General features: G+C 37.1%; 1 protein-coding gene across 7 annotated transcripts in view; it reads right to left on the bottom strand.

Annotated features, from left to right (window-relative positions):
* METTL15 (methyltransferase like 15) overlaps window positions 1-25,392 on the bottom strand; it is a 96,378-nt gene that overhangs the window by 31,785 nt on the left and 39,201 nt on the right. For all 7 annotated transcript variants that reach the window (XM_054827755.1, XM_054827754.1, XM_054827750.1 and 4 more), the window contains one exon: window positions 24,442-24,578. In XM_054827755.1, coding sequence (XP_054683730.1) covers window positions 24,442-24,578 — 137 coding nt within the window. The remainder of the gene's footprint in view (window positions 1-24,441; window positions 24,579-25,392) is intronic.

Raw genomic sequence — 25,392 nt, 5'->3', positions numbered from 1 at the left:
GGATTTCTCCTGCCATTACTCCTCACAGAGGTCGGGGGTCCCCGGTGCCACCCAAACAGAGTAAGGAGGCTGGTCCTTTTGAGAAGGAATTCCCCTGAGATGGTGCTGCTCCTCTTCCCTTTGGCAGAGCCTGTCAACCATTCACGGAGTCACTAATAAATGTCTTTCACTTGAATAGCAAGCCTTGTTCATCTCAAATCATTTCTGTCTTGAGCACCTTTTTAAGTATGCCTGGGAGAACAGGCATTATTTCCATTTCAGAGATCAGAATGTGAGCTAAGTAATTTAAATATTTGTACCATGCCCTGTATGCCTGCAAATATACGCAAAAACTTTTGTTCACAATTAAAAAAAAATAAATGCTCAAGATGTTCCTCCAAGAAAGCATGCAGCCAAAATAAATCCAGTTTGTCTGTAGTCCCTGTAGAGTTTACCAATCTTTTGTTACAAAGTTTAAGAAACTGAGTTTTAGACTCATTCAGATGATAATAAATAATAATTATAATAATATTAACATTTAACACCTGTTTCTTTCAAAAAGAAAAAGCATTACAACAGTTAGCACCAATGTGAAGAAAAAAGTAACAGAGGAAACAAGCTGCCAAAAGCATTTCTTACATATTCATTATCATGAGTATCCAAGGTGTGGCAAAAAAATAGCTTACTACATATACTTCAACATTTTCATTGCTGAGTTGTCTACTCCATTGTTAGTACTTTATCCTGAATGGAAGAAAGGTACTGGAAGCAAAAACTGTCTGCAAGTACTTTTTAAATAGTAAATTATACCCTATTTATATATTGCAAGCATGTTTTTTTCAGCTGCAAAACAGCCCTAATTTCCCAGTAGGTTTTTCCCCTCCAGCGAGTAGCAGCAAATGCTAAAAAGAAAAAAAAGAACAAAAAGCAACAAGCAACAACTGCCCTTTCAAAGTAAATTTTTTTTATAAAGATAGGGCAGCTTTTAATCCTTTCAATAAAGGTGACTTTTGTACTTGCCATATTCATTTAAATTGCAGCGCACATAGCTTTCTAACATTGTTTTATTTTCTAACACTGCAGAATAACCATTACATTTTAAACACATCATTGTTCAAAAACACAGACCTAGTTTTGTTTGGTTTGCTTTGGCTTCCCCCCCCCCTGCCCCCCAGTATCAGCTGGTGCACTTGTCGAGGCTGGCAAAAGGAAATTCATCTCAAGAGGGAACAAGTGATTCAGCCACAGGTTTTCATGAAGAACCAACAGCCTGGGTGGTGACAGGACCATCTAAGACTGAGCTTGCCAGGGGCAATGGTGAAGCAATGCACATTTGCTGCCTTGGCTATTGTCCCCATTTTTATTAGTGTCTCTAATTTGCTGCTGCGCTGAGATTTCTACCTTTTGTCTTCCCACTGGGGAAATACAAGTTTAAACCCTTTCTTATGTGACAGAAGCAGCAAAATGTCCCATCACTATGAATAAGGTTCCGAATTCTTCCTTCATTTAAAAGCCATTAAAAAATTACCATTAGAGAGAGCAGAGGAAAAAGCTCTAGAGAAGTACTTGGGCAGGAAAAACATTGGTCCCCGCAGCTTCGATGGCTTTCCTCCTTCCAAAGGACTGAGTGGGCAGCTCTGCACAGCGCACGTCCTTCCGCTGCCCAATTACTTGCATCTTTTATGCTATCGTATGATGCTCCCTTGACATCACTGGATGTAACCCAGCAAGGAAGTTATACTTCCACTTCTTGCAAACAACACATGACTCACCAGTCAGAGTTTGACAATTTCAATCAATTCTTTCAACTCTCCCTAAGTACTTTCCAACAAAAGCTGAAGAAAGTGTGTAACAACCTGGGACAATCCTTGATTCATTAGTGCAAGAAAAACACTCATCATCCAAAAAAACGCATCTTAAAACTCTAGATGACTCCATAAATCAGACTATAAACCAAAATAAGCAGTATAACAGTTGACAGAATATCAACATGCTGAACTAAGAGACATTCCCTCCCCAAGCTGCTCCACTTCAGTCCAAGTTCAAGCAAAGACCTTATGCAACTAGTCCATCTTCTGGTTAATACACAAACTTCTTCTAAATAAGGCAGGTTTATTTTTAAATATATTAAATAAGAAAACCTTCCCGTTGTCTGCAGGAGGTTACATAATTCTGTGTACAACTTGCAGACTTTTCCAACTTTCCCATGTGATACATGCTTGGCCTTCTACCAGAATTGTAAGAGTTCTTTCACTTAGAACAGTGGGTCGTCCCAGATGTATAACCACTTTTAACTATAATGAGCAACTATAGTACTGTTTTTATGGACGGGAAGCATTCCTCCCATTGTTTCTTTTCTCTTTAATGGAACTCAACATTTAAGTAAACATCACAGGTGCCAATCATACAATCTTCAAAAAGAAACAAAAAGTGCCATCTATCAGTTTTGAGACCTTCACTTTGCTTTCAAAGTTTGGTTGGGTTTTGGTTGTTTTTTTTTTTTTTTTTTTTAAATACCTACAATACTTCAGAATACTTTTACTTTAATTTCATTTTTTTAAAAATTTTAAATCTGAGAGAACTTTCCCTGAACAGGGAAAAAGCCTATTAATTTTTTTAATAAGGCATTAACATTTCACTATTTTATCACGTTAGCTTTAAGACAAAAGTTCTTATATTTTTACAAAGTACACCCCACATCAAGAATTTCCCTGATGTTTCTAATAATTTTTTCAGGTAGAATAACCTTTAAAGAAAATATTAACCAAATTTTCAATACATCAACACATTCTCACTATCAGTGTAGACAATTATAAATGTATTCTAATCTTAAAAGTCAAACAGAATGGAGACATACAAACCTCTGTATGTATTTTAGAGTCCCTATTTTTAGGATGAAATAGGAAAAAAACGTATACTCACAAATATCAGAGGTCTGATAATATATACAGATATGAAGTATAGCCCACATCTCTGTAATACTTCAGGACAGATGATGACCATCATTAGCCTATGGAAGTTCCTATGTTCGATTCCAGCACTTTGCTTCAGTTTCTTTTCAAGGTCATAATTCAAATAATTCTTTACATCTTTTATGTAACAGGTTCTAATGCTATACAAAGAGAGGGAGAAAGATGTCTGACCCAATTATAAGTAGGATACAGGAAAGACAGTACCAACCATAAAGGGTAATTCACTGATCTCTTGCTTCCTTACTGGGGAGGAAACAGATTTAAGGAGACAGGGGGCATAAAAAGATAATATGAAAAGTTTTAAAGGACTGCTTCTAAAATTAACAACGAAATTAAATCCATGTCTGTCCAGGCAACCTATTCCATTTTTCAGTGTTTCAGTTTTTATTTTGGTCTTTACTTGATGCTCTGAGCAAAAATAACATTACAATCTTCATTAAATGGTATTAAGGTAATTATTTTCCCAAGTCTAGAATTTATAAAGTTTTAGCACCGCATCTTCAGAAGACTTGAAAGAAAAAAGAAAAAATACCCACAAAGATATTATCTACAGCATGCAAAGTGTTTTAAAACAAAGAAACATTAGGAAAAACAAAGTAAGTTACTTTTTTCTGCTTCACCACTCTGAATGCCAGTACCCAGACACACAGAATAATGAGCAGTTCCTTACAATGCAAACAAGAAGGGAGATCAAAACTTGGTGAAGAAATAAGGACTTAGTAGCACCCTCTCTCCTTGCACTGTTTTCACGGCTTATACAGAAAGGTTAAAAAATTGGAACAACAAATTGAAAGATCAAGTTTAAAGAAAACTGAGAAAGGTTAACTTCAGATTCAGATGATGAAATCAAGTGGTCAGACTCAAAAGACAGATTAAGTACTTGGGCAATGAAAGATGATCTTGACTAATCAGTTTAACATAAAAATCAGTTTTCTGTATTGTGCTTTTCTTCTGTAATTGCTTGCATTGTTGGAAATTTCTATTATACCCTAATTTTCTACAATGTAATTTTCTTAGGTAGGTGAAGTCTAGCTGTTCCATTTAAGTGGCATCCCTAAGTGTCTCGCAATTATTTTCAAAGCAACACATTCTCCATACAAGTTCAGGCCCTCAAGGACTTAAAGTCTTATTTGACTCTGCTAATGTGAGCACCGGGTTTATGGAAACAATGCTTGCTTAGCAAGCAAAAGGAAAATAGGGGAAGATGCTCTTGACTTGTTGAACCTAAAAGACTCCTGAAACTCTGGAACAAAAGCCATGATTGACAACAATATTGCTCTTCTGCAAGATAGCCTAATAAAGGTATGATTTTGTTTGTGCTGAAGATCAGTGCCTGATTCTGGTGTAAATTAATCTAGAACCACTGAAACCACATAAATACACAGTAATAAGCCCATGTTTGATGCTCCTTTCCCAACCTCCAAAAAAATGTAAAGTGCAACAGAATACTCTATTGCATGAGTTTATCTGTGAGGGATAAAGACAACGCAACAATAGAAGCTCCTAGGGAAACTGCTGGAAAGCATTCATTTTATAATTATGAGCCATAGCATAAGCAAAAAACAGAACAAACCCCGTGATCAAAGTTCCTGTTGACTTCTCTCAAACAGGAACAGGGTGAGCCAATCTAGCTAACAGAAACATATTCAGCATTTTTGCATAACACCAGAAGAATATAGCTTTACTTTGCTACACATTCGCTTAATAAAACCCCAAATTATTCAACATATTGAAAATATACTATTTGAAATGTATTTTTACTAGAAAATCACATCATGTATCATCATGATACAATCAGAAGATGGTGTGACATGATCATATAAACTGCATACTCAAACTCTTTTAAGTACTCATTGTAGCATGCAAACTTTAATAGACATTTTCAATTTATTTAGCACACTGCACAACATGCATCACATTAACAATTTATGTACCTTCTGCTTTAGCCACAAGAGCAATTTTAGAAAAACAATGATTACAACCAGAGGATATTTAACTGCTGGTTTCAGCTTCTTTCCTTCTCTCAACTAAAAATAAAACCAAAATACCTACTGGTTTGGCATCTAAATTATCCCATCTTGCAATAACTGTGTAGCCTCAAAGACCTTTAAAATTAACCAGAATAAGAATATGTATTTCCAGAAGAAAGTGTGAAGAGATCACATTAACGTCAGTCTAGTTTAGGAATAATGATAGTTGTCATTTTGACCCAGGGGCTCTCCAATGTTTAGTTCAAGAATATTAAGGCATTCGTACCGTTACATGTATCTCCCAAAGAAAAGGAAATGCAAATAGCTTACAGCACTGCGGATCAAAGCTCACGTACATGACAGCCCACCCTTAGAAAAGGCTGGTGATAGACTTACAAGTTACCTACACTAAGTCTAAACTTTCAGCACTAAACACTTAAGCATTATAAGAGCCTGTAGAAGCAGGGGAGTAAACTCAACACCAATTGCAAAATTCAATATTTGTAATCAAATTATGTAAGTACTACTATATGAAATCTGTGAGGAAAATTGTGGAGTGAGAAGAAAGGAAAGTTTGTCAAGGTTTTGTTTAGAAAAATAGGAATTGCCTATGTATAAGTGAGTGCAATCAAGTACCCTGGAGGGGGCTGTAGTTAAAAAAAAAAAAAAAAAGAAAATATATCCCACCATTTCACATTCCACAAAGTTTTTTCTCTTTAGAAGGCACTAGCTATCATTAGTTAAATGCCTATAAAAGACTTAATCTTATTTGAAAGGATCCTGAGGTTTAAATGGGACATAAGAACAACACAAGGTACTATATACTCTTTAGATAGAAACCTTCAATAAGGCCATGGAAATGGCTGGTTTTCTTGCTCTTTTAGTTCTGTAATAATTGAAGGTATAATATATTCCCGCTGTAATGACAAACTCCAGAGAGACTTATGAATAACAGAAAAATAAAAAAAATCCCGAGAAAGTTGATATATTAAGACTGGTATCCACCTGAGTGAATGTTCTTGACAAAAAGCTATACAACAACATTTGATAAATTGAATATTCACTGCATTAAATATAAAGAGGAAAGTTTAGGTTCTACATGAAATTACAACAGAAAATTCATTATTTGAATTTGTTCTTTGTATTTCTTACAATAAAACAAATTTTTATACTATCAAGTGCTACCAATAAAATAATACTTATTTTGACTTCTATAATTTATTTTCTTTGTTCATCAGCATCAATTGCACTACAGGCTCCTGCTGTTTATTGTCCTGGTCGATTTTAAGCCCTTAGGTGACTTGTTAGCAAATGATTTGGAAATAAAAAGTGACGCAAAAAGCTGCGTAAATCCTTATTAATCGTTAACTCACTCTACCTTCAAGCCACCTGCAGTACCTCTTAAAGTTGATTATGGCACAGAAAGACGTCAGAAAGCCAAAACACTGAGAACATTCTGGTTCTAGTTAAAAGGTACACATTTTTTCAAATAAAGCTCTATTGAAATTGTCATTCAAGCTTAAAATATTCAAAGAGTTTGACTAAAGCATTTTAGAGATGTGTTAAACCTGTAACAGGATGTGACTGGATTGAGCATTGCAGCAGGAAAGAACAAACAAAATATTTTACAAAAGATTTTTTTTAAAATCACAAAATGAAGAAAACCCCACTAGTTTAAAAGAACTGCCTTCTTCATCCTGAATGTTGTTGACTTAGAGTACACCCTAAACCAAAAAAGGTCTACTTCACTTTTTTCTTGAAATCATGTAATTCTAAACCAAAGTCAAATGTAAATATCCAGTCCCCTCTTACTGCACAGAAAACCTTCCAAGACCTCATGCTGCTTTAGAGAGGGGCTTCACTTCCCAGTACAGCAATGCTTACTAAGAAGCACTGAACCCTGAACCGCAATTTTTTTTCTCTAAATCTTGTCATAGGTTGTAAAGAAACAAAGTACCAAGCTATCAGTCACTTGCATTTTTACTTTTAAACAGGAACTTTAAAAAAAATTCCTCCAAAACCTCACAGAAAAAACCTCTCAGAATTTGCTGTTTGAAAACATAATTTTCAAATTATCAGAAAGTTGCTTAATATTTACAGCATAGATTTGGATTTTTTTTTTTTTTTAAAACATGGACATAGTGAAAACAGCTTCAAGTCAGTCATAATGATGCGAGGATTTGCCAGTATTTAAGACCACAATACAGACAATATTTTTAAAAGAAATAGAAGAATTCAGCTGAGTCCAGCTTCCCTCTAACAAGCATAATGCTCTCTGTTGAGTTTAAGCAAAGAAGTCAATGATACTGTTGACCTAAATTAATCTTCAGAGATCATTTTACTAATTGATGTGCTATGCAAGTTATAGTGTTTCTCCTCTGCAACAGCTTAAGACAAAAATATGAATTATAACTCATTTGTCAAAGGCAATTTAAACTTTTTGGTACTAAGTATTAGAAATTACATTAATTTTATGAATTAAAAAAATACATTAATTTTATGAATGAAAAATGGAATTAAACTCTTCATGAAATTGATCAGAAATGGTCTACCACATATTTATTATAATACAATCTGCATCCTCACATTTAACTGCTTTCTGGGAATCTGTACTGTCACAGTAAATTTTCCTGTAAGGAAAAGACAAAAAGACTACACCAAATGTAGAACTACATGAAAATTGGACAAAGGCTGTATGGTTATGTAGTAAGAAAGTTCTGGGCCAGTTTCATATAATGCCAAGAGCAATACTTGTAGTAAACTATACAATACCCATGCTAACAAAAACACAGAATTGGTAAAAACCTTTGGGTATCAGAAGGAGGTATTTCAACAGCATTTGACTTAAGGAGTCTCAACTCCTGAGACAGCCAGGCACCTCAAACAGATTTTGGAGGAATTACAGTAAATGGTGCATTAACAGGTTATTTTTCACAGAAGGAATAAAATTGCCTAAAAATAATTTTTACCATTGACATCCTAGAGCCTGGGATAGACAGTGCCATTCTGCAGTCTTAAGACTTAAGGCAAAACTGCTGATGATCCCAATGGCAGCAAGGAAGACAAGTAGCAGACCAGAAATCCCAGGGTTTGGGAAAGACCTCAGCCTGTTTAGGTAACAGGTAAGCAGGAGGCCTTGGGATGCTCTCCTGACACAAACGGCATTCAGGACAATGGGTCGATTACCATGAACAATCTCTGCAAAGCTGAAGGGAATCCATCCCCATCTGGAAAAAAAAGAGGAAAAAAAAAAAAAAAAGAGGCAGCCACATCAGGAAGCCAGCTTGGCTAAACAGGGAAATACTGACAGAGCCTAAATGCCAAAAAAAGAAGGGCCAAGAGAAAGCTGGACAAGCTACCAAGGAGGAGTATAAAGCAGAAATCCTGAGCTGGATTACACTGGCCTGGAATGAGGAACACCTAAATCTGTCTGAAACTAAAACTGGACAGCGGTATGTCAGGAAGCAATGGAAGACTGGAGACCAGCACAGGTGACCTAGTAATAAATTTCACTGAAAAGGCTGAGGTTGTAAAAGCCTTTGCATATTTACTGGCAAAATCTGCTCCAAGTGCCCACTTATCAAAGACTAGGAGGGAAACGTGCTAACACCACAGTACAGGAGGATCAAACAAGATGGTCGCAGCAGCTGGACACGTACAAGGCTAAGGAATCAGATGACATATCTGAGTCGAGAGAGCTGGCTGATGTTATTATGAAGTCACTCTATCAGCTTTAAAACATTGTGGTGATCAGGTCCCAGATGACTGGATAAAAGCCAATGCCATGATAAGTTAAAACAAACAAACAAAAAAAACCACCAGCAGGAAGGATTGTCCAGAGAACTACAGGCTGGCAGACCTCATCTTCATCACTGGGGAAATTATACAGTAAGTCATCATGGAAACTATTCCCTGGCACACAAAGAGCAAGATGAGAACAGCCAACATAGATTTATTGAAGGCAAAATACTCCTGACCAACCTGATTGCTTTCTAAGACAAAGTACCTGGGTCTGTAGATAACAGGCAAGCAGTAGATTTAATTTCATTTTAATACAGCTTTTGATTTTTTTCCTCTATTACCTTGGTAGCCAACATGAAAGGCACAAACTGAACGTACAGGCAAAAAGCTGAATTCAAAGGCTATTGGTAAAATGGATCAACGTGTGACTTTTGCATCTGGAAGTCTAATGGGAGAGAAGAGCTTCCTTCCAGACAGAAAGCTGTGTCAGGGGAATGTAACTTTGAGTTGAAAACTTAAGTACGGTTCAGCGATTAATGTGTGTACACTACATATGTGGTTGCAGAATGGATAAACACATTTTTATGTATCACAATTTTATTACATATTAATCTATTTCTAATAAACTTGCAACACTGACTCATTAAAAAGCTTCCAGATTGGCACCCAAATATTGCCTTTGATTTCTGTAATTATGGTTAGAGAGAGGACAAGACGTTTTCAGTTCTGCACACTTCTATTTCTCAATGTTCAATATCTTATTAACTATGAGAATTATAAATGTAAACACATCCCTTGGAAAATGAGAAATTCCCCTGATTATACAATGAGATTCAGCTTTGTTTCTAGCTGTAGTAAGATAAAGGTCTTCCAACCATGAAATCATTGCACAGAAAAAGAAATATAGAATTTTAAAAAGTTTTTAAGAATCAGTAGAATTTTGTTTTATTCATATTTCTTGCTGCAATATATCTGAATTTATAATAATGTATCAAGCTATGAAAAATGACATAACAACAAAAGACTACAGCAGCTTCTTTTTTCTGTCCATTTGTTATCTGTAAAATATTCAAAGAAACAGAATTCAAGGTTTCCTTCAGACATAGCTTTAACATCCTGTCCATCAGGTGTGGAACAGATGAGACCAAGAATATCCACTGTAGTCCATACCCGCTACTTATTCTGCTAAATTGCCCACAAACTTGTAGTATTCCAAACACCTGGAAACAGCAATATGGAAATTCTCTATCACAAGAGTGATGCGAGACATCTCATCTACTTTGTACTATAAATATTAAAAACAGCTCACAGACTGGCAAACAGTTTCATGATTGGTCATACAATTTCTCATTATTACCAGCCATTTTAGCTAATACTATTATTAATCTATTTGAATGTTGATAAACAGGTTATTCCGAAGGCAAAAGAGAGAAAGATTTTAATTACGTGCTTGATTTTCAGAAATCTAATTTTTTTCCATGGCACAGTGTGCTTTCCAAACATGCAGAGATAAGATCATTCATGCTACACAAATCATAAACCACACTACAAAAATCCTGCCTTAAACATACCATAAAATAATCCTATTTGTGGGGTTCCCCTCATTACTGTGATAAATACCACACTATCATGAGCCTTTCATACTCAGTCTTTCCTTAAATATGAGTTTTGACACACAATACAATAATTCTCTGCTTAAGGAAGGAAATTATGTCACACTGAAAATTTTTTGTTAGCTTCAGCTAAGAAGTTGCCCCTTATACTCTTTGAGCCAGTATCCACAACGCTCTCCAAATTCCCTCTAGGTGAAATGAGCCTTCCTGCAGCACAAAGTTTCACAAAGTGACAGTGCCGATTAGTCAAAATGGGCACATATTTATTGGTCCCACTAGCTGGCAAAGTATCAAGCTGCACATTCAATTCTGTTGTGAAACAGAACTATTTATTTTTTAGAAGATGAAAAGGTACTAACATAATTTCTAATTTTCTAATTTCATAATTATTAGTTCTTGGATTAAATATTACTAAATGCCAGAAGGTCGTATCTTAATATTGAGCTCATCAAGTGCTAACATCCGCTTCTTTTGACAAAGACAGACTGTGGGAAGGGTTGAATTCGGGTAAGTGTGCTCTTCTGCTCCATACTTGGTCACACATCACCCCACCTTATCCCAGACTGTATTGCGAAGAGTCAAAACTCATTCTGATGCTCAGACAACTAAATGAGATTTTTGCCTTGTCTTTCATGGCAAATCACTCTCTCCATTAGAAACAGCTAGTAGTCATGAATGAGATGAAGGAGGATGAGCTACTACCTTAAACTGATGGGAAATATGATAACACGCAGCACAAGTCTTAGGAAAGGGTGGGAAGAGACAACGTGGAAGTTGATTAGGCCTTTCCTGGTAACAGAAAAGTTGGCTTTTTAACAGCTCCTCTCCCAGTTTCACAGGAAAAAGGTTCCTAGCTTCTTTCGAGAGGCAAAGGTGCAGGTGTTCATGTCCCCATGTAACCATTGGAACAAAAAAATAAAAATAAAAATGGTGCTTTCCCAGAAGTAAGGTAAGTGCTTCTTATCCTCCTCTCTCCCTTCCCAGCCCACTTCAGTCCAAGCGAGGGTGGTAGCAGGTGGCACAGATCACCCTGAAGATGAACAGCCAATCTGGATAACATTATCAGAAAGAATTTGGTTCTGTTTTCCTGACTTATATTTAAAACTTCAGGTTTCAGCAGCCTCTAACTTCTCCTGAGCAGTATAAGGCTGTATAGTAAACAATACCAACAGTACAGACTGTTTCTGCTGTTGAGACGTGACATTTCTATTATTTCTTGTAAATCTGGGTGCGTCGAGTTAAGGCCATTTACTAGTCAATATTGGCCTCCAACACTTTCACCATTCAGCAGTGACATGGCCACATGTAACTTCCATTTCAAGTTACATGCTTTCTCCATGGAGGTTTTACACAAAAATTCTCCAAAACCTCTCCGTCCAAATCTTTGCTGTTTGATCAAGCTAAGTTGCTGTATTTTTCAGGCATCCAAATACAAAGCCAGCAATTAATGGTCTGATTTTACTTTCAGTCCTTTGAATATTCTGCACAACACTTGGCACAGCTGAGTCACAAAGGCCAAAATCAAATTAAAATGCAAATGATGTTTATTATTATGACAAGAAAAAAATTAGAATTACATAGTCAAACTCAAAGTAATTCATTTTTATGGTCTATGTCACTTATATGCATAATCCTAATGTATGTAAGATAAGAATAATAGTATTTCAAGTACAATGACTCAATCAGGAAAATAAGCTGAACTACTCTATATTTGTGTATTTCATACTTAGTTAAGTGTGAAGCTCAATACTGATACAAAAACATGTTGACAAATATTTTCATTTAGTTACCTGTTTTCCTTTTTATCAATTTAAAGAAATAAAATTATGAATCAGACTATCAGCTTTTTTGTGTGTTTTATATTTTGTTACTTAGTGACATGTTTAGCTTAAATACTAATCAGTCTCAACCTTCTCTTAGTAAGTGACAAGCAGCTTTTTGTCCTTACATTTATATCATCTTCACCTTCACATGAAAATGCTGGAATCTTCTACTCTCAAAAATAATAATCTACAGGACTGATGACATACTTTTGCCTTTACTGTCTGATACAAGGAGGAGTATTTCAATACAGTTTATGTCCTCTTGTTTTCTGCAGAGTGCCTCAATGCTTCCTATTGTAAATGTGAACAAAAATAAGCTGAATATATGGCTCTTGACAAATAGCAAGCTACAATACTCACTGTTGCTGAGAAACATGAAGATACCATCTTCTCAATAGGACAAAAAGATCTGTAGACAACTAGCTATCAGGTGCAAAAAATTTCAGATTAGAACCTATGTTCTCTTCTCTTCCCTTCCTCTCATTCAAAAAAGCTGAATCTTGAGTTTTGCTGTTATGAGAAAATAAAAATTGAAAGGAGTACTCTATCAGTTTCCTTTATGAAATTCAAATTATTTTTATGAACACCAAACTGGTTTGTTACTGTAATGAAAATATACCCAGAAGGAAACTGTTCAGCTACAAAAAAAAAATACTTTAAATGCTTATAATAGATATTTCAAAATATTTTGACACATACATTTTTAAATGTTTTTAAAAAGAATCTAAGTTCAACAAACAGAAAATGTTTTACATGTATTTTAGTAATTAAATGGTTACAAGAGTAATATAAAAGTACCCAAGTCATCTAAGCACCTATAAGAAGCTTTCTCATCAAAACCAAGAAGATGGAAAACTGGCTGAAAGGAAAAGTTGATGTCTCCTTTATGGATCATGCAAGTCCAATAATTATTTCAGCATCATAATTATTTACTTTAAAAAACAGACACTTGTTCCTTTTAGAAAAAACCTGCAACCCAAATTAAGCTTCACAGAACTGTCCTCAGAAACACTTTGCATGTAAGATCTATGACATTAAACTTTAAAGATGTTCCAAGCACTTTTATAGCACACTGACATAAATGAATTTAAAAAAACCAATATAATGGACATGTCTGAAACTACTGCTGGTTAAAGTAACACTTGGCACTGCATTCTATATGAAGTTGAGCTAGCACGTATATATAATGTCCTTAAAAATAAATTAAGGATCTGGACATTTTACTGAAAAGAAATTCAAATCACCTACATTCAGCTCCACACCCTTAACCAATGCCTAGAGGGAGTTTTTGCTTGTTTGTTTTAAATTATTTCAGAAATTTCTTTTCCCTCTTCCTCAACTTAAGAAATAAAGGTCCTCTCATTCTGTAAGAATAGTTAGCATTTTAGAGTATTCATAGAAACACTGATGAAAAACCATGACGGAAGAAAACCGACAGTCAACAGAATGTTTCTTTGTTTCTTGATCATTATCTGTGGTCTAAAAGCTGTAGTTTCTCAGGCTGGAAAGTAATTAAACTGCTTGGCCTCTATTTCGGTTGTCTAAAGAGGTCTAAGATGATTCAGACACATGTGTAGATGATCATATTGACTGCCCTGACCTAGCAACATCTGGAACAGAGTATGACAAGGAATAAGAGAAGCAGGAATAACTCACAGGAGCAGAATCCCTGCCTGTACACTTTGGATGAGGATCCACTTGGCAGGAACTTTGAACAAGATGACAATACGATGCATCTCTCAATTTTAATTTAAATTCTGTAACTAATATAAACCACTATAAAACACTATTACATGGGATATGAGTCCAGGCCCACTTTAGGGTATTCACTACTGCCTGCTAGAGAATGGAGCCGCATAAATTTACCACTTAATGTTACAGCACTATAGCGCAATAAGATCAGAAAGTGAATGTATTTCAGAATCCTATTGTGCCTTTGAAAAAAAAAAATCAAGATGACCCACTCACATCAGGTCACAATCTACAGTCTAAAATTGTTCCTACTGAACCTGCCTGAAGCATGAGGCTGGACTAGACGACATCCTAAGATCCCTTCCAATGGGAATGATTTTGATATTGTGGGAAAAGTTCCCTGAACCAAAATTACCATCCAAATTGATAAATATCAATTATTCACAAAACTCAAATTTTGACTTAATATTGAAATGTAAAGTGACTCAATAATGGTAATAGGAAATCATGAAAATAAACAGTCCATTGTTATAAACATGATGCTTGCAAAACCTTCTTTCAGAGCTTCAAATTAGTCAACATCTCTTTGAAGATTTTCCTACTAAAAATAATAAGAAAAAGTAGCTTCTTTCAAGACTACTCAGATCAAAATGGCAGCCATTTGTTTTCCTCCATCAGAAACATATAAAAGGGCTGCCCTGACTCATCTGACTGGAAATTACATTAAATCTAGCACTGGCACACGAAGGTATGAAAACAAAGACAAACCCCCAAATTTACGATATAACATCAAAACCAATTTAAATATAACCATCAGGTAATTTTGCCAAGAAATAAGTATATATCCAGCATAAAAAAGTTTAATAGAATCTTGTATATAGAATGAGTCTTGATAGACTGATTAGTATTCAATCACGCTCCAAATGTTTCTACCGCTAAATATAAGCTTCAGGGGGAATGTCAACACAATCACATACCTTGAAACTAGTGTCATTGTATATAAATATAGAGGCAGTAGCTGGGCATAGCTGTGTTCTTAAAAGACACCTTACTCCTTTAAGATGTAAACAGTGCAAGTAAGGACTTCTTTTTTATCTAACCAGTATATGAAATTTAAACTCAGCTACTACTGTTGGAAATGGCCTGTAGCCATCCCACCTCAATGCGTGAGCTAGACAGATCTCGCAAGTGAAGTGAGAGTCAGGTCAGGACAGTATTTGGCTGCAACTGAGGCAGAAAAATATTAGAGCTCTGAAATGATTTTGATAAATTTACGGTGTTTAAATTCAGAAGACAGAGAGCTTTTCCTTGTCATTCAGTATTCAAATTCTGGTACGATACAGTGCTAAAAGAATTCTGCGATAGAGAGATATGAGATATTGATACCACATTCATCAATTCGTCAAACCTTAACATCCTACACCTTGAGCATAAAAAGCTCTGCTCCAGCCTTCCAAACATACATATTAACCTCTTTCAGTCTATATAAAGTGCAACCTTTCCAGCCCTTACTGACTATGTAATGTAAGGAAGAGCTGCTTTCTGGCTTCCCATTCATACAGTAGTTAACAACTCCCACCACTGGAACTAAATACCTGTTTTAAGACCCGCTGCATGGGTAATGTTGGCACCAAGAAACATTCTCAGTTTAGGACCCCATTCAGCCTTTCCCTCATATACGGATGCAGTGGCAACTCACCCCTTCACAAACATGCTCGCTCTGTAAGGTGCGGTGTATGAGCTTGTTCACATCTACCTCCGAGGAAAAGAATAAACGTGCTGGAAGTTGACTCTGACCAAAGAGTCACAGCAGAACACCAGTGCGGCAAAGGTGTGCTTCAGACAGCCTGCTGGGCAACTTGCTTACTCTAAGAACAATTTTCCCTTACTTCAGCTAACTCACAAACTCGCTTTTTCCCTTAGGCTTTCCACCCCATGCCCCAGAAAAAGTAAAATAGGACTTTTCTATCTTAAAGACTGTGGATAAATACACTTTCAACTGAGTAACAGACAGACACTACTGAACTTGCAAGGGGAAGATCTTAAGATATTTAGACAAACTCTTGCATCCAACTCAATCTTCTCAAGCGTCAGGTCAACACCTGACAACTGGTTGTCTGCTCAACCAGTATACTCAGATTCGCCATCTTTTTATGTTACCATCTCCATGGCTTTCTCCCAGCTACATCTTCCCAAACTTACTTCTAATACTGAGCTACATATTGTTTTAAAGAAACACTAGGATCGTTTTTCTTCCATCTTCTTTTCTTAAGGAGGTTCTGTTTGCCTGCCTGGTCTTAAATTATGCTACATTTTGAGGATGCTTAGGAGGTGTTCATATATCTATGACACCTGCTTATATGAATAGACATACAGATTGAATGGATGTAAGGTATTCTCTCTGTGTTATTTTCCATGGGTGACAATCTCATCGATACTTCTCTTTTTCAAATATCCTATACAGAAAAACGTCAATAAAGCACAAAAGAGAAAGATAACAAGACTGACTATACTACACAGAAAACATTGCACTGCTCAGCAACCAACTTCAATCTGTACCTTTACTCCTTAAGCAAAAACACATTAGGCACACTCTCGAGGATGGTAACTCCCTGACCATAGAAAGCATCAGGGACACTTTTGATGCTCACAGGATACTAAGAATTCCATAGCACCTTCCTGTTTTAAACTATTACTCACTACTGGTCTCTATGGTTAATTGTAAAAATAGCTTATTAATTATAAACCCAAAAATTTTGTTTCTATCTCAGTTATAGGAGTATATTGGGTCTGGCTGAGGGGGAGTTCATTTCCCCAGAGCAGCCCCTCAGCGCTGTGCTGTGTAGAAAGGTGTCGGTAACACACCGGGGTTTTGGCTGCTGCCGAGCAGCGCTGGCACAGCACCAAGGCTGTCTCTCCAACATCCCCCCTCACCAGGAGGCTGGGGGTGGGCAGGATCTTGAGAGGGGACAGAGCCAGGACAGCCGACCCAAACTGACCAAAGGGATATTCCGCACCATATGACGTCTGCTCAGCAAGAAAAGCTAAGAGAAAGAAGGGGGGATGGGCATTTGTTATTTATGAGGATTGACTTCTGGAGCAACCGCTACACATACTGAAGCCCTACTTCCCAGGGCATGGCGGGACATCACCTGACAATGGGAAGTAGAGAATAAATCTTTTCCTTTGCTTCTGCACATGGCTTTTTACTTTATTAAACTGCCTTTATCTTGACCCACAAGGTATTTTTTTCCATCATTTTCTCCTGCTGAGAAGGGGAGTGATAGAGTGGCTTGGGGGGCACCTGGTGTCCAGCCGAGGTCAACCCACCACATTGAACTTCTCAAATGAACTTTTTTCAGAGCCAGTCAACAACATGTAAATGGACTACTGTGGCTGAGGATTAACCAACCTTGCCTCTTCATTTAACTGTCCATGCTGCACAGTGTGTAAAAATGTCCATATATACTCCACACTGCACTTGTCCTCTACAAAATCACATTTAACAGATTTTTTCAAAAGTCAATATATCAAACCATATTTTTATGCTGTAAAGTACTTGGTTTCTACTATGCATTTTTACACTATAATTTGTTTTTCCCACCTTCTTGCTGTTGTCTCCCCATTAAAATACATACCAAGAGTTGATGGTAACTGTGGGGACAGTACACTGTGTATGTACATACATAGAAATCGGCTTCAGTATACAAATACAGATATAAATCGTTTGAAGTTTTATAAACTATTTATATCCAGAGAAAATAAATTATTCTGCTAAAAGACTAATTAAGAATATGGTCTTGATGAAGATGCATCAGCATTGGTTCCCCTTATCTCTTGATTTGGCCAGGAAACACCCAACAAATATTCATGAACTGGTCTTAGCACAGCACTGAACATTAGTCACTCCATTTCAGCTCCCTGATCTAAAATCCCTAACGAAAACAATAAACTTGTCTTTCACAATTCCTTGGCAGAGATGTATTATTGGTAAACACAAGTATATGACTGCAATAACAATTCAGAGAATTACCACAGGAATGTTAAGTAAATTAAGAAAACAATGCAGTAATGTTTAGTTCAGCTAGTTAACACCGTCAGCTATATAAGAACTCGATGCTGAGCTGTACTGGCTTTGCATGGCAAGGTTTTGGTCGCAGGAGGGCTACCGGGGTGGCTTCTGTGAGAAGCTGAGAGAAACTTCACCTATGCCCAACAGAGCCAGTGCCAGCCGGCTCAAGATGGACCTGCTGCTGGCCAAGTTTGAACCCATCAGCGATGATGGTAGTGCCTCTGGGATAACATAGTTAAGAAGGGGAAAAAAGTGCTGCATAACAGCAGGCAGGAGAGAGGAGTGAGAATAGGTAAGAGGAACAACTCTGCAGACACCAAGGTCAGTGAAGAAAGAGGGGGAGGAGCTCCAGGTGCAGGAGCAGAGATTCACCTGCAGCCTGTGGAGAAGACTATGGAGAAGTCTATGGTGAGGCAGGCTGTCCCCCTGCAGCCCATGGAGGTCCATGGTGGACCAGTGGAGAGCTCCATGCTGGAGCAGGTGGCTGCCTGAAGGAGGCTGTGACCCCATGGGAAGCCCACACTGGAGCAGGCTCCTGGCAGGACCTGTGGCCTCGTGGAGAGAGAAGCCCACGCTGGAGCAGGTTTGCTGGCAGGACTTGTAACCCCACGGGGGACCCATGCTGGAGCAGCCTGCTCCTGAAGGTCTGCACCCTGTGGAAGGGACCCACGCTGGAGCAGTTCGTGAAGAACTGCAGCCCGTGGGAACGACTCATATTGAAGAAGTTCGTGAAGGACTGTCTCCCGTGGGAGGGACACCATGTTGGAGCAGGGGAAGAGTGCGAAGAGTCCTCCCCCTGAGGAGGAAGAAGCAGCAGAGACAACGTGTGATGAACTGACCACAACCCCCATTCTCTGTCCCCCTGTGCCGCTGGCAGAGAGGAGAAATCGAGAAATCAGGCATGAAGTTGAGCCCGGGAAAAACGGAGGGGTGGGGGGAAGGTGTTTTAAGATTTAATTTTTATTTCTCATTATCCTACTCTGATTCGATTGGTAATAAATTAAATGAATTTTCCTGAGTCGAGTCTGTTTTGCCCATGACAGTAATTGGTGAGTGATCTCCCTGTCCTGATCTCGACCCATGAGCCTTTCCTGATATTTTCTCTCCCCTGTCCAGCTGAAGAGGGGAGTGATAGAGCGGCTTGGTGGGCACCTAGCCCCTAGCCAGGGTCAACCCACCACATGAGCAGAAAATATAGAAACACATACACAGCAAAGAGCATTTTAAAAAAAAGACTGAACATTGTACTACATATCTTTTATGGAAACGGTTGTAGAATTTTTTTTCTTGAGTTGACTTTTTTAAACTGAAACTGCCAGGAAGAGATCCTTATTTTGCTTTTTCAGTATCATTTACTACTGGGTATTGCGTACCCCAAAATGAAGAGATACTGTCTTTGTAAAGCTTACAGGACTCAGGACACATTAACTAAAGAATTGCCTCAATCATGGGGAAAAAGAAAGACTTCCTTTTTCTGCCAAGAAATTTCCCTTTCAATCAAGTAACATGTTTTCCTCCTTTGCTTCAATTTATGGAATATTTAGAGGAAGACGGAAAATTGGCATTTCTCTTAAAAAGTGGGATTACACTATTCTGGCTTCTTCCACCAGTTTAGTTTCATTTTTGCTACGGTACATCCCAACGTCATGGGCCAGTTTTGGATACAGAGTTTGCGATACTTAACTTGATATTGAGGACCACTGAGAAGGCATTTATCTGTTCCAACAATACTTCTATAACAGAAACACTTTCTGAACTTGAAATTATTAAATTGCAGTCTGTAACTGGTAAAGATCTTGCAGCCCATACAATGAATTAAACCACAATCACCATGTTTGCAAAGAAAGGAAAATTCAGAAGTGCACACACAAGAGACTTAATTGCAGTTTCAAGTGATGTGATGTTGGTAGAGAAAAATCTATAATTACACTACGTAAGAGAAGACTGACACTCACATCATAGAATCATTTAGGTTGGAAGAGACCTGTAAGATCAAGTCCAACCATTAACCTAGCACTGCCAAGTCCACCACTAAACCACGTCCCTAAGCACCACATCTACACATCTCTTGAATACCTCCAGGGATTGTGACTCAACCACTTCCCTGGGCAGCCTGTTCCAGTGCTTGGTAATCCTTTCAGTGAAGAAATATTTCCTAATATCCAATCTAAACTTCCCCTGGCACAACCTGAGGATGTTTCATGCGACCCTATCACTTTTTCCTTGAGAGACCAACACCCACTTCGTTACAACCTCCTTTTAGGTAGTTGTAGGGAGGGATAAGATCTCCCCAGAACCTCCTTTTCTCCCAGCTAAACCACCCCAGTTTCCTCAGTCACTCCTCATAACTCTACACCCTTCACCAGCTTTGTTGCCCTTCTTTGAAAGCACTCCAGTACCTCCATGTGCACCACAACTCTTTGGGCCTGGGCATCCAGCCAGTTTTTTTTACCCAGTGAAGCATATGCCCATCCAAGCCATGAGCAGCCAGTTTCTCCAGGAGAATGCTGTGGGAAATGCTGTCAAAGTCTTTACTAAAGTCCAGATAGACATCCACAGCCTTTCCCTCTGATGTTGACAAGGTTTCAGGAAAGCATTAAAGGCCCAAGTTATAAAAAGAATGTAAAAAGTAAAAAAGGAAGAAAAACAATTGTTAAAAGTAGACTGTTGCATGTGTTTTGTAAGTCAGGGTAAATTTGAATTGGGACCAATTTTGAACCAGGAACACGATGTACTGAAGGATCAGACTGTACCTATGAAAGCCACCAAAGGTTTCTGGCCATTCTGAAACCTGCATGGCTGGAACTTCAGCAGCAAGAGAAAGAATTTTTATTCCTTACATTTTTATAAGGAAACATATTTGGGTAAATCTTTTGGGGAACAAAATAAATGACAGAAAAGCACTAATAATATAATGGCATTTAAAGGTCTTTTTAGTGCTCTCAATTGCATTTTTCCATCTCATATTTAAGGCAACTCATTTATCTATGTTGCCTGCCTTTGAGAGGCAGCCAGATGTTGACATACATGGAGAATTTCTTAGAAAGAAATAACGCTATAGGTAACTAATTAACATATATAGTCAAGGCATCATTACAATGAATATGCCTGGATTGCACAATGTTAAATGCATCTCTTCTGCACTACAGTCAAAAGTTAAATAGCGGCCTATATAAATAGCATATAGCAACAAAAGCATTAATATATAATACACTCAGCTACAATTCACAAGCACTTAAAATAAGGTTATTGCAACCGAAAAAAAAAAGAAGTTCTGTATTCCCTAGAAGTGAACAAAATAAATTCTATTTTCCCTACAACACACAACGCACAGATGATGGTTCTATCCCACTTTTTCTGTAAACTTAGTGTAACCTTGAAAGCAAAACCCACAAGTACCATCACACGTCAAAATTACTTTAGAACTACAATAAAATGGTAGTTAAATTGTATGAGGAATTTTATACTATTTATCCTTACTTTTGGGGCACAATTTCTTATTCTGCTCAGAGAATTACAAAGAACATATTGTCTCCTCTGCGTAGGCTTTGCGTAGGTTTCTCATACTTAAAAGCTTGCAATGAGATTGGTTAATTGCCAGATTTCAGCCACCTCTCTAACCTCTCCCTTTCAGTGGGCGTGAAAGGGTTTGCTTGTAATATGTATTGCTACTGACTGAATTTTATCTTGTTCTCCTGGATTCTCAGCAGCAATTCCCAAGTTAGAGGCTTCCCCAGAAAGCACGTCAAAGGATTCCCACCCACACACTGAATATCTAACAGGCCCTGACCCATTTTCTCCTTATTAAAGCAGCACTACATATTTTAAAAAATAAAAATAATAAACAGAGAGGCTAAATGAATGCGAGAATTGCAGTTGGAAATCTACTCTCTTCAGATTTTAGTTCTGACAAAATCACTACCAACAAGCAGAGAGACATTTAAAATACAAACATCAAATGTATTTTTCCTCAGTGTTCTCATTCAGTGACTTATCGCTCCGGCTGTCTTTTGGCTACGTACAAGGAGGACTTCATTTATTAGTTCTGAATATAGAAAAATCCCCTAATTTAGCCATACTTCTCTCCTCTCCCAACCATATCTTTGGGCATATTTCTGCAACTTGAGCTTTAATAATCTTGTAACTCAGTGACTTAAAATATAGGATGCTTAAAAATGAGCCTCTTACTAAGAGTTGGAAGTATATGATTTTTACTAAGATTATTAACGTTACCTAACCAAAATAAGCAACAGCAATTAACACTGGATATTTAGAACTGAAGTTTTTTTATGGTAGGATGGACTACTGCAAATACTACTGCAAGACAAGATGTAGTTGATGTGCTGGAATTTAACATCCCCAATTAAATAGGTACAATATTCTGTTTTAAGTAGAAACAGAATGTCAACAGAAAATTCAATTGATGTATGACTTTCCACGTGCCCATTGCATTCCCAATTTCAGACCCAGCGGGAATCAGATTTTCCTGGTTACGGTTGCGTAACAGCCTTTCCTCCCCTTCTGCCATCACCTCCAAAGGAAGTGAAGCACTTCAGCAAGTCAAATAACCTCTCCCAAAACAGCAAGATTAAACAGAAGTGGTGAAAAAACCCTAGAACAGAAAAACAATGGAGAAGTTTATACTTCTGTGCTGCAGTGCTTTAGTCAGTTAAATCTACAGCTGTGCTTCTTACAGAAGGGACAGCCCTACATTTCTCTCAGCTTGCAACTGTGTGCTGCCTTTGCCATTTTTAAGATAGCATAGCTATTTCTGTGGCTCCCAGGTGAACCAGGGAACTATTTTACCTGACAGTAGACCTGACCAGATAAAGATGTCAACTGGATGAATTCCCTCAGGTTTTGATGCCAACACAGATTTGAATTAAACTGATAAACTTATGATAAAAGATTTATTTCTAACACAGTGCAGAAAACAGACAATAAAACTCCATAATATTAGATCAACCATCTTTTAATGAATACTGAAAGAAAAAAATTCCATTTATGAAAGCTCCATATCTCATAACTTAAGTAAATCCTTTATACTTACAACTGATTTGTAAGCAAACCCTAACTTGAGCTGTTATTTATGAATATGATATACTTATACCTCCTCCTTCCCTCTTTTAATTTAACAATGCTTTATGCAACTGACTTACCAGGGAAAGCAGATTAATAATGAGCACACATACCATATAGGAACATTCTTTTACCTTAATTTTCAACACAAACTATTATGAAAAAAAAAATATATTTACCTTCTGAAAAAGGACCCACCTGTTCTTTCCAATAAGACAGACAGGAGATGAGGGAAAACACCAAAACAAGAATACTGCTCTGTATCTTACAATCTATATTCAAGTGGCATGCAGTCATCTTTCAGCGATTAAGACTTTTACGTTATTTAAGAATGCACCTCATTCTAATGATAACTCGCACCTGTAAAGATGGACAACACCATGTCTGGAGTCCAAGTAACCAAGTTTATTATGATTTTATGAACAAAAATAGGAACTAGGAGAACTCCTCTGTTTATAAATCTATAGTAAGTTACATCAGCTGTAATACTGTATTGATTAAAGCCTTTTCTTTTAGAAAAGGTGAGGAATACCTTTTTATGTGGGGAAACATGACTGAACAACCAGGTGTTTCTATCAATCTCTTCCAGTTTTCTTCTTATTGGAAAGATTTGCTGTTCCTCCCATAAAAACTCTTTTGAAAAAAATAGCCAAACATTTTCAACGTGACAGTAAGTGTCCTCTCCTCCACAAACCCAACACAACGAAGTATTAGTTATTTCATATTATTTATTTTTGTATCTACATATTTTTACTTCTTGGTCAAATTTAAACAATAGCACTTCCTAAAAAGCTGATATTCAACTCCACACGTTGCACACTTTTGCATGAATGCACTCATGCTCTGACTGGGCTGTTTCTTCAATAAAGGAACAAAAACTTTGTATAACTAAAAAAACCTAAACATTCGCATTTAGCAATTGTTCATTTAGCAAATTCAGCACTCTAAAAAGAAAACTGAAGCATGAGATTTATACAGAAATAGTAGCTTATTAAATTGCTTCGTAGTTTCTGAAGCCAGTGGCAAAATATTTAGCCAACCTAATACTGTGTTACAATTATTTTTTTGAAAACAAAAATATTAATAAGATATATTTAAATTACCTCAGTATTTAAAAATATATTATTCCATCCTTTTTTGTGAAATATTTACCACAAGTGTATGTTTTTGTACAACTCTGCCATCAGGATCATCTCAAAGCAAGCAGAGCACATGAATCTTTTTAAAAATCAATTTTTAAATTTAAATTTGACTACTTGATGCATACTCAAAGTGAGTATAGAATATGCATTTAACTCCAAAAACCTCAGAAGAAGTTGCATGCAAATGCTCATAAATTTAATTGAATCTCCTATTTAACGGGGTAAATACAGAATATAATGCTATTCTACAATAAGTCATTAAGTATATTAAAATGATAAAGATGTATTAAATTGTTTACATAATACCACAGTATCAACCTTATCTCGATCATATTTAAGACAGGAGAAGACAACTTACGGGTATGATTCTGAAAGCTGCTGAGCTATTTTATAAGCTGTGGGGTCCCTGTCTAGTGCATATATTGTAATGTCGCTGGCTTTCTCTAGAAGAGCGGTAGTATGGCCTCCGGCTCCAAACGTCATGTCAAGGAAACGCTGTTGAGTAAGAAAGACAACACCATTACCTTAGAATAGAGAAGTGATAAACCAATTGCTGACTTAAAGCTTCTTTTGGCCATTTCTCTCATATGCTGGAGGAAAACGTACCATTCGATACAGTCACAATGCCTTTTTGGAAATATTTTCATATTTTGTCCAAAATTGCAATCGTGTCAGAGTCATCTTTTTAGGGGTTGTGACCTCCTCCCCATCAATCCTTCCAGAACAAAAGGACGATCATTTGGTACAGCCAATTGCCACTTCACACGCTTCCCATCTCTTTACATTCTGAGTTTAGAGGAAAGCCACTTGACTGCTTTGTTTGGACTTGCTCAATTTGATGGATACAAAGATATATAGGACATAGGATTATAGGAAGTAATCAGCACCATCTGCTTTGTAAGAATATGTCTAAAAGGAAAGCTGATGTATTGTGTATCAATTCAAAAAATGACACTATCATAGTTTTATACCACAGATCAAAGTGTGATGGCAGCACAGGCACATATATATCCTGACTGGGACTAACCTACCTAGCACAGAAAACGTAAGTTTTCGAGACACAGTACCATTGATTTCGGGTTCACTCTGAAAGGACAAAGCTGTTTAGTTTACTAAGATGGGCTGAAGGCCAATCCTGTTGTATCTTCTCTACTATCACTACGTGTGTTAATTAGATGCAGAATAGCATAGGAACACACACCTTAACAGCAATCCCAATTCAACTGCTGATGTGACATAGTCTATGGACCTGAGTTACATCTTTTGAGAAACAACATATATGTCCTTGCTTCTGAGGAATACTTACTGC

Source organism: Grus americana, chromosome 5, assembly GCF_028858705.1.
Source record: "Grus americana isolate bGruAme1 chromosome 5, bGruAme1.mat, whole genome shotgun sequence".
Lineage (NCBI taxonomy): Eukaryota > Metazoa > Chordata > Aves > Gruiformes > Gruidae > Grus > Grus americana.
This window is presented reverse-complemented; position numbering and strand designations above follow the sequence as displayed.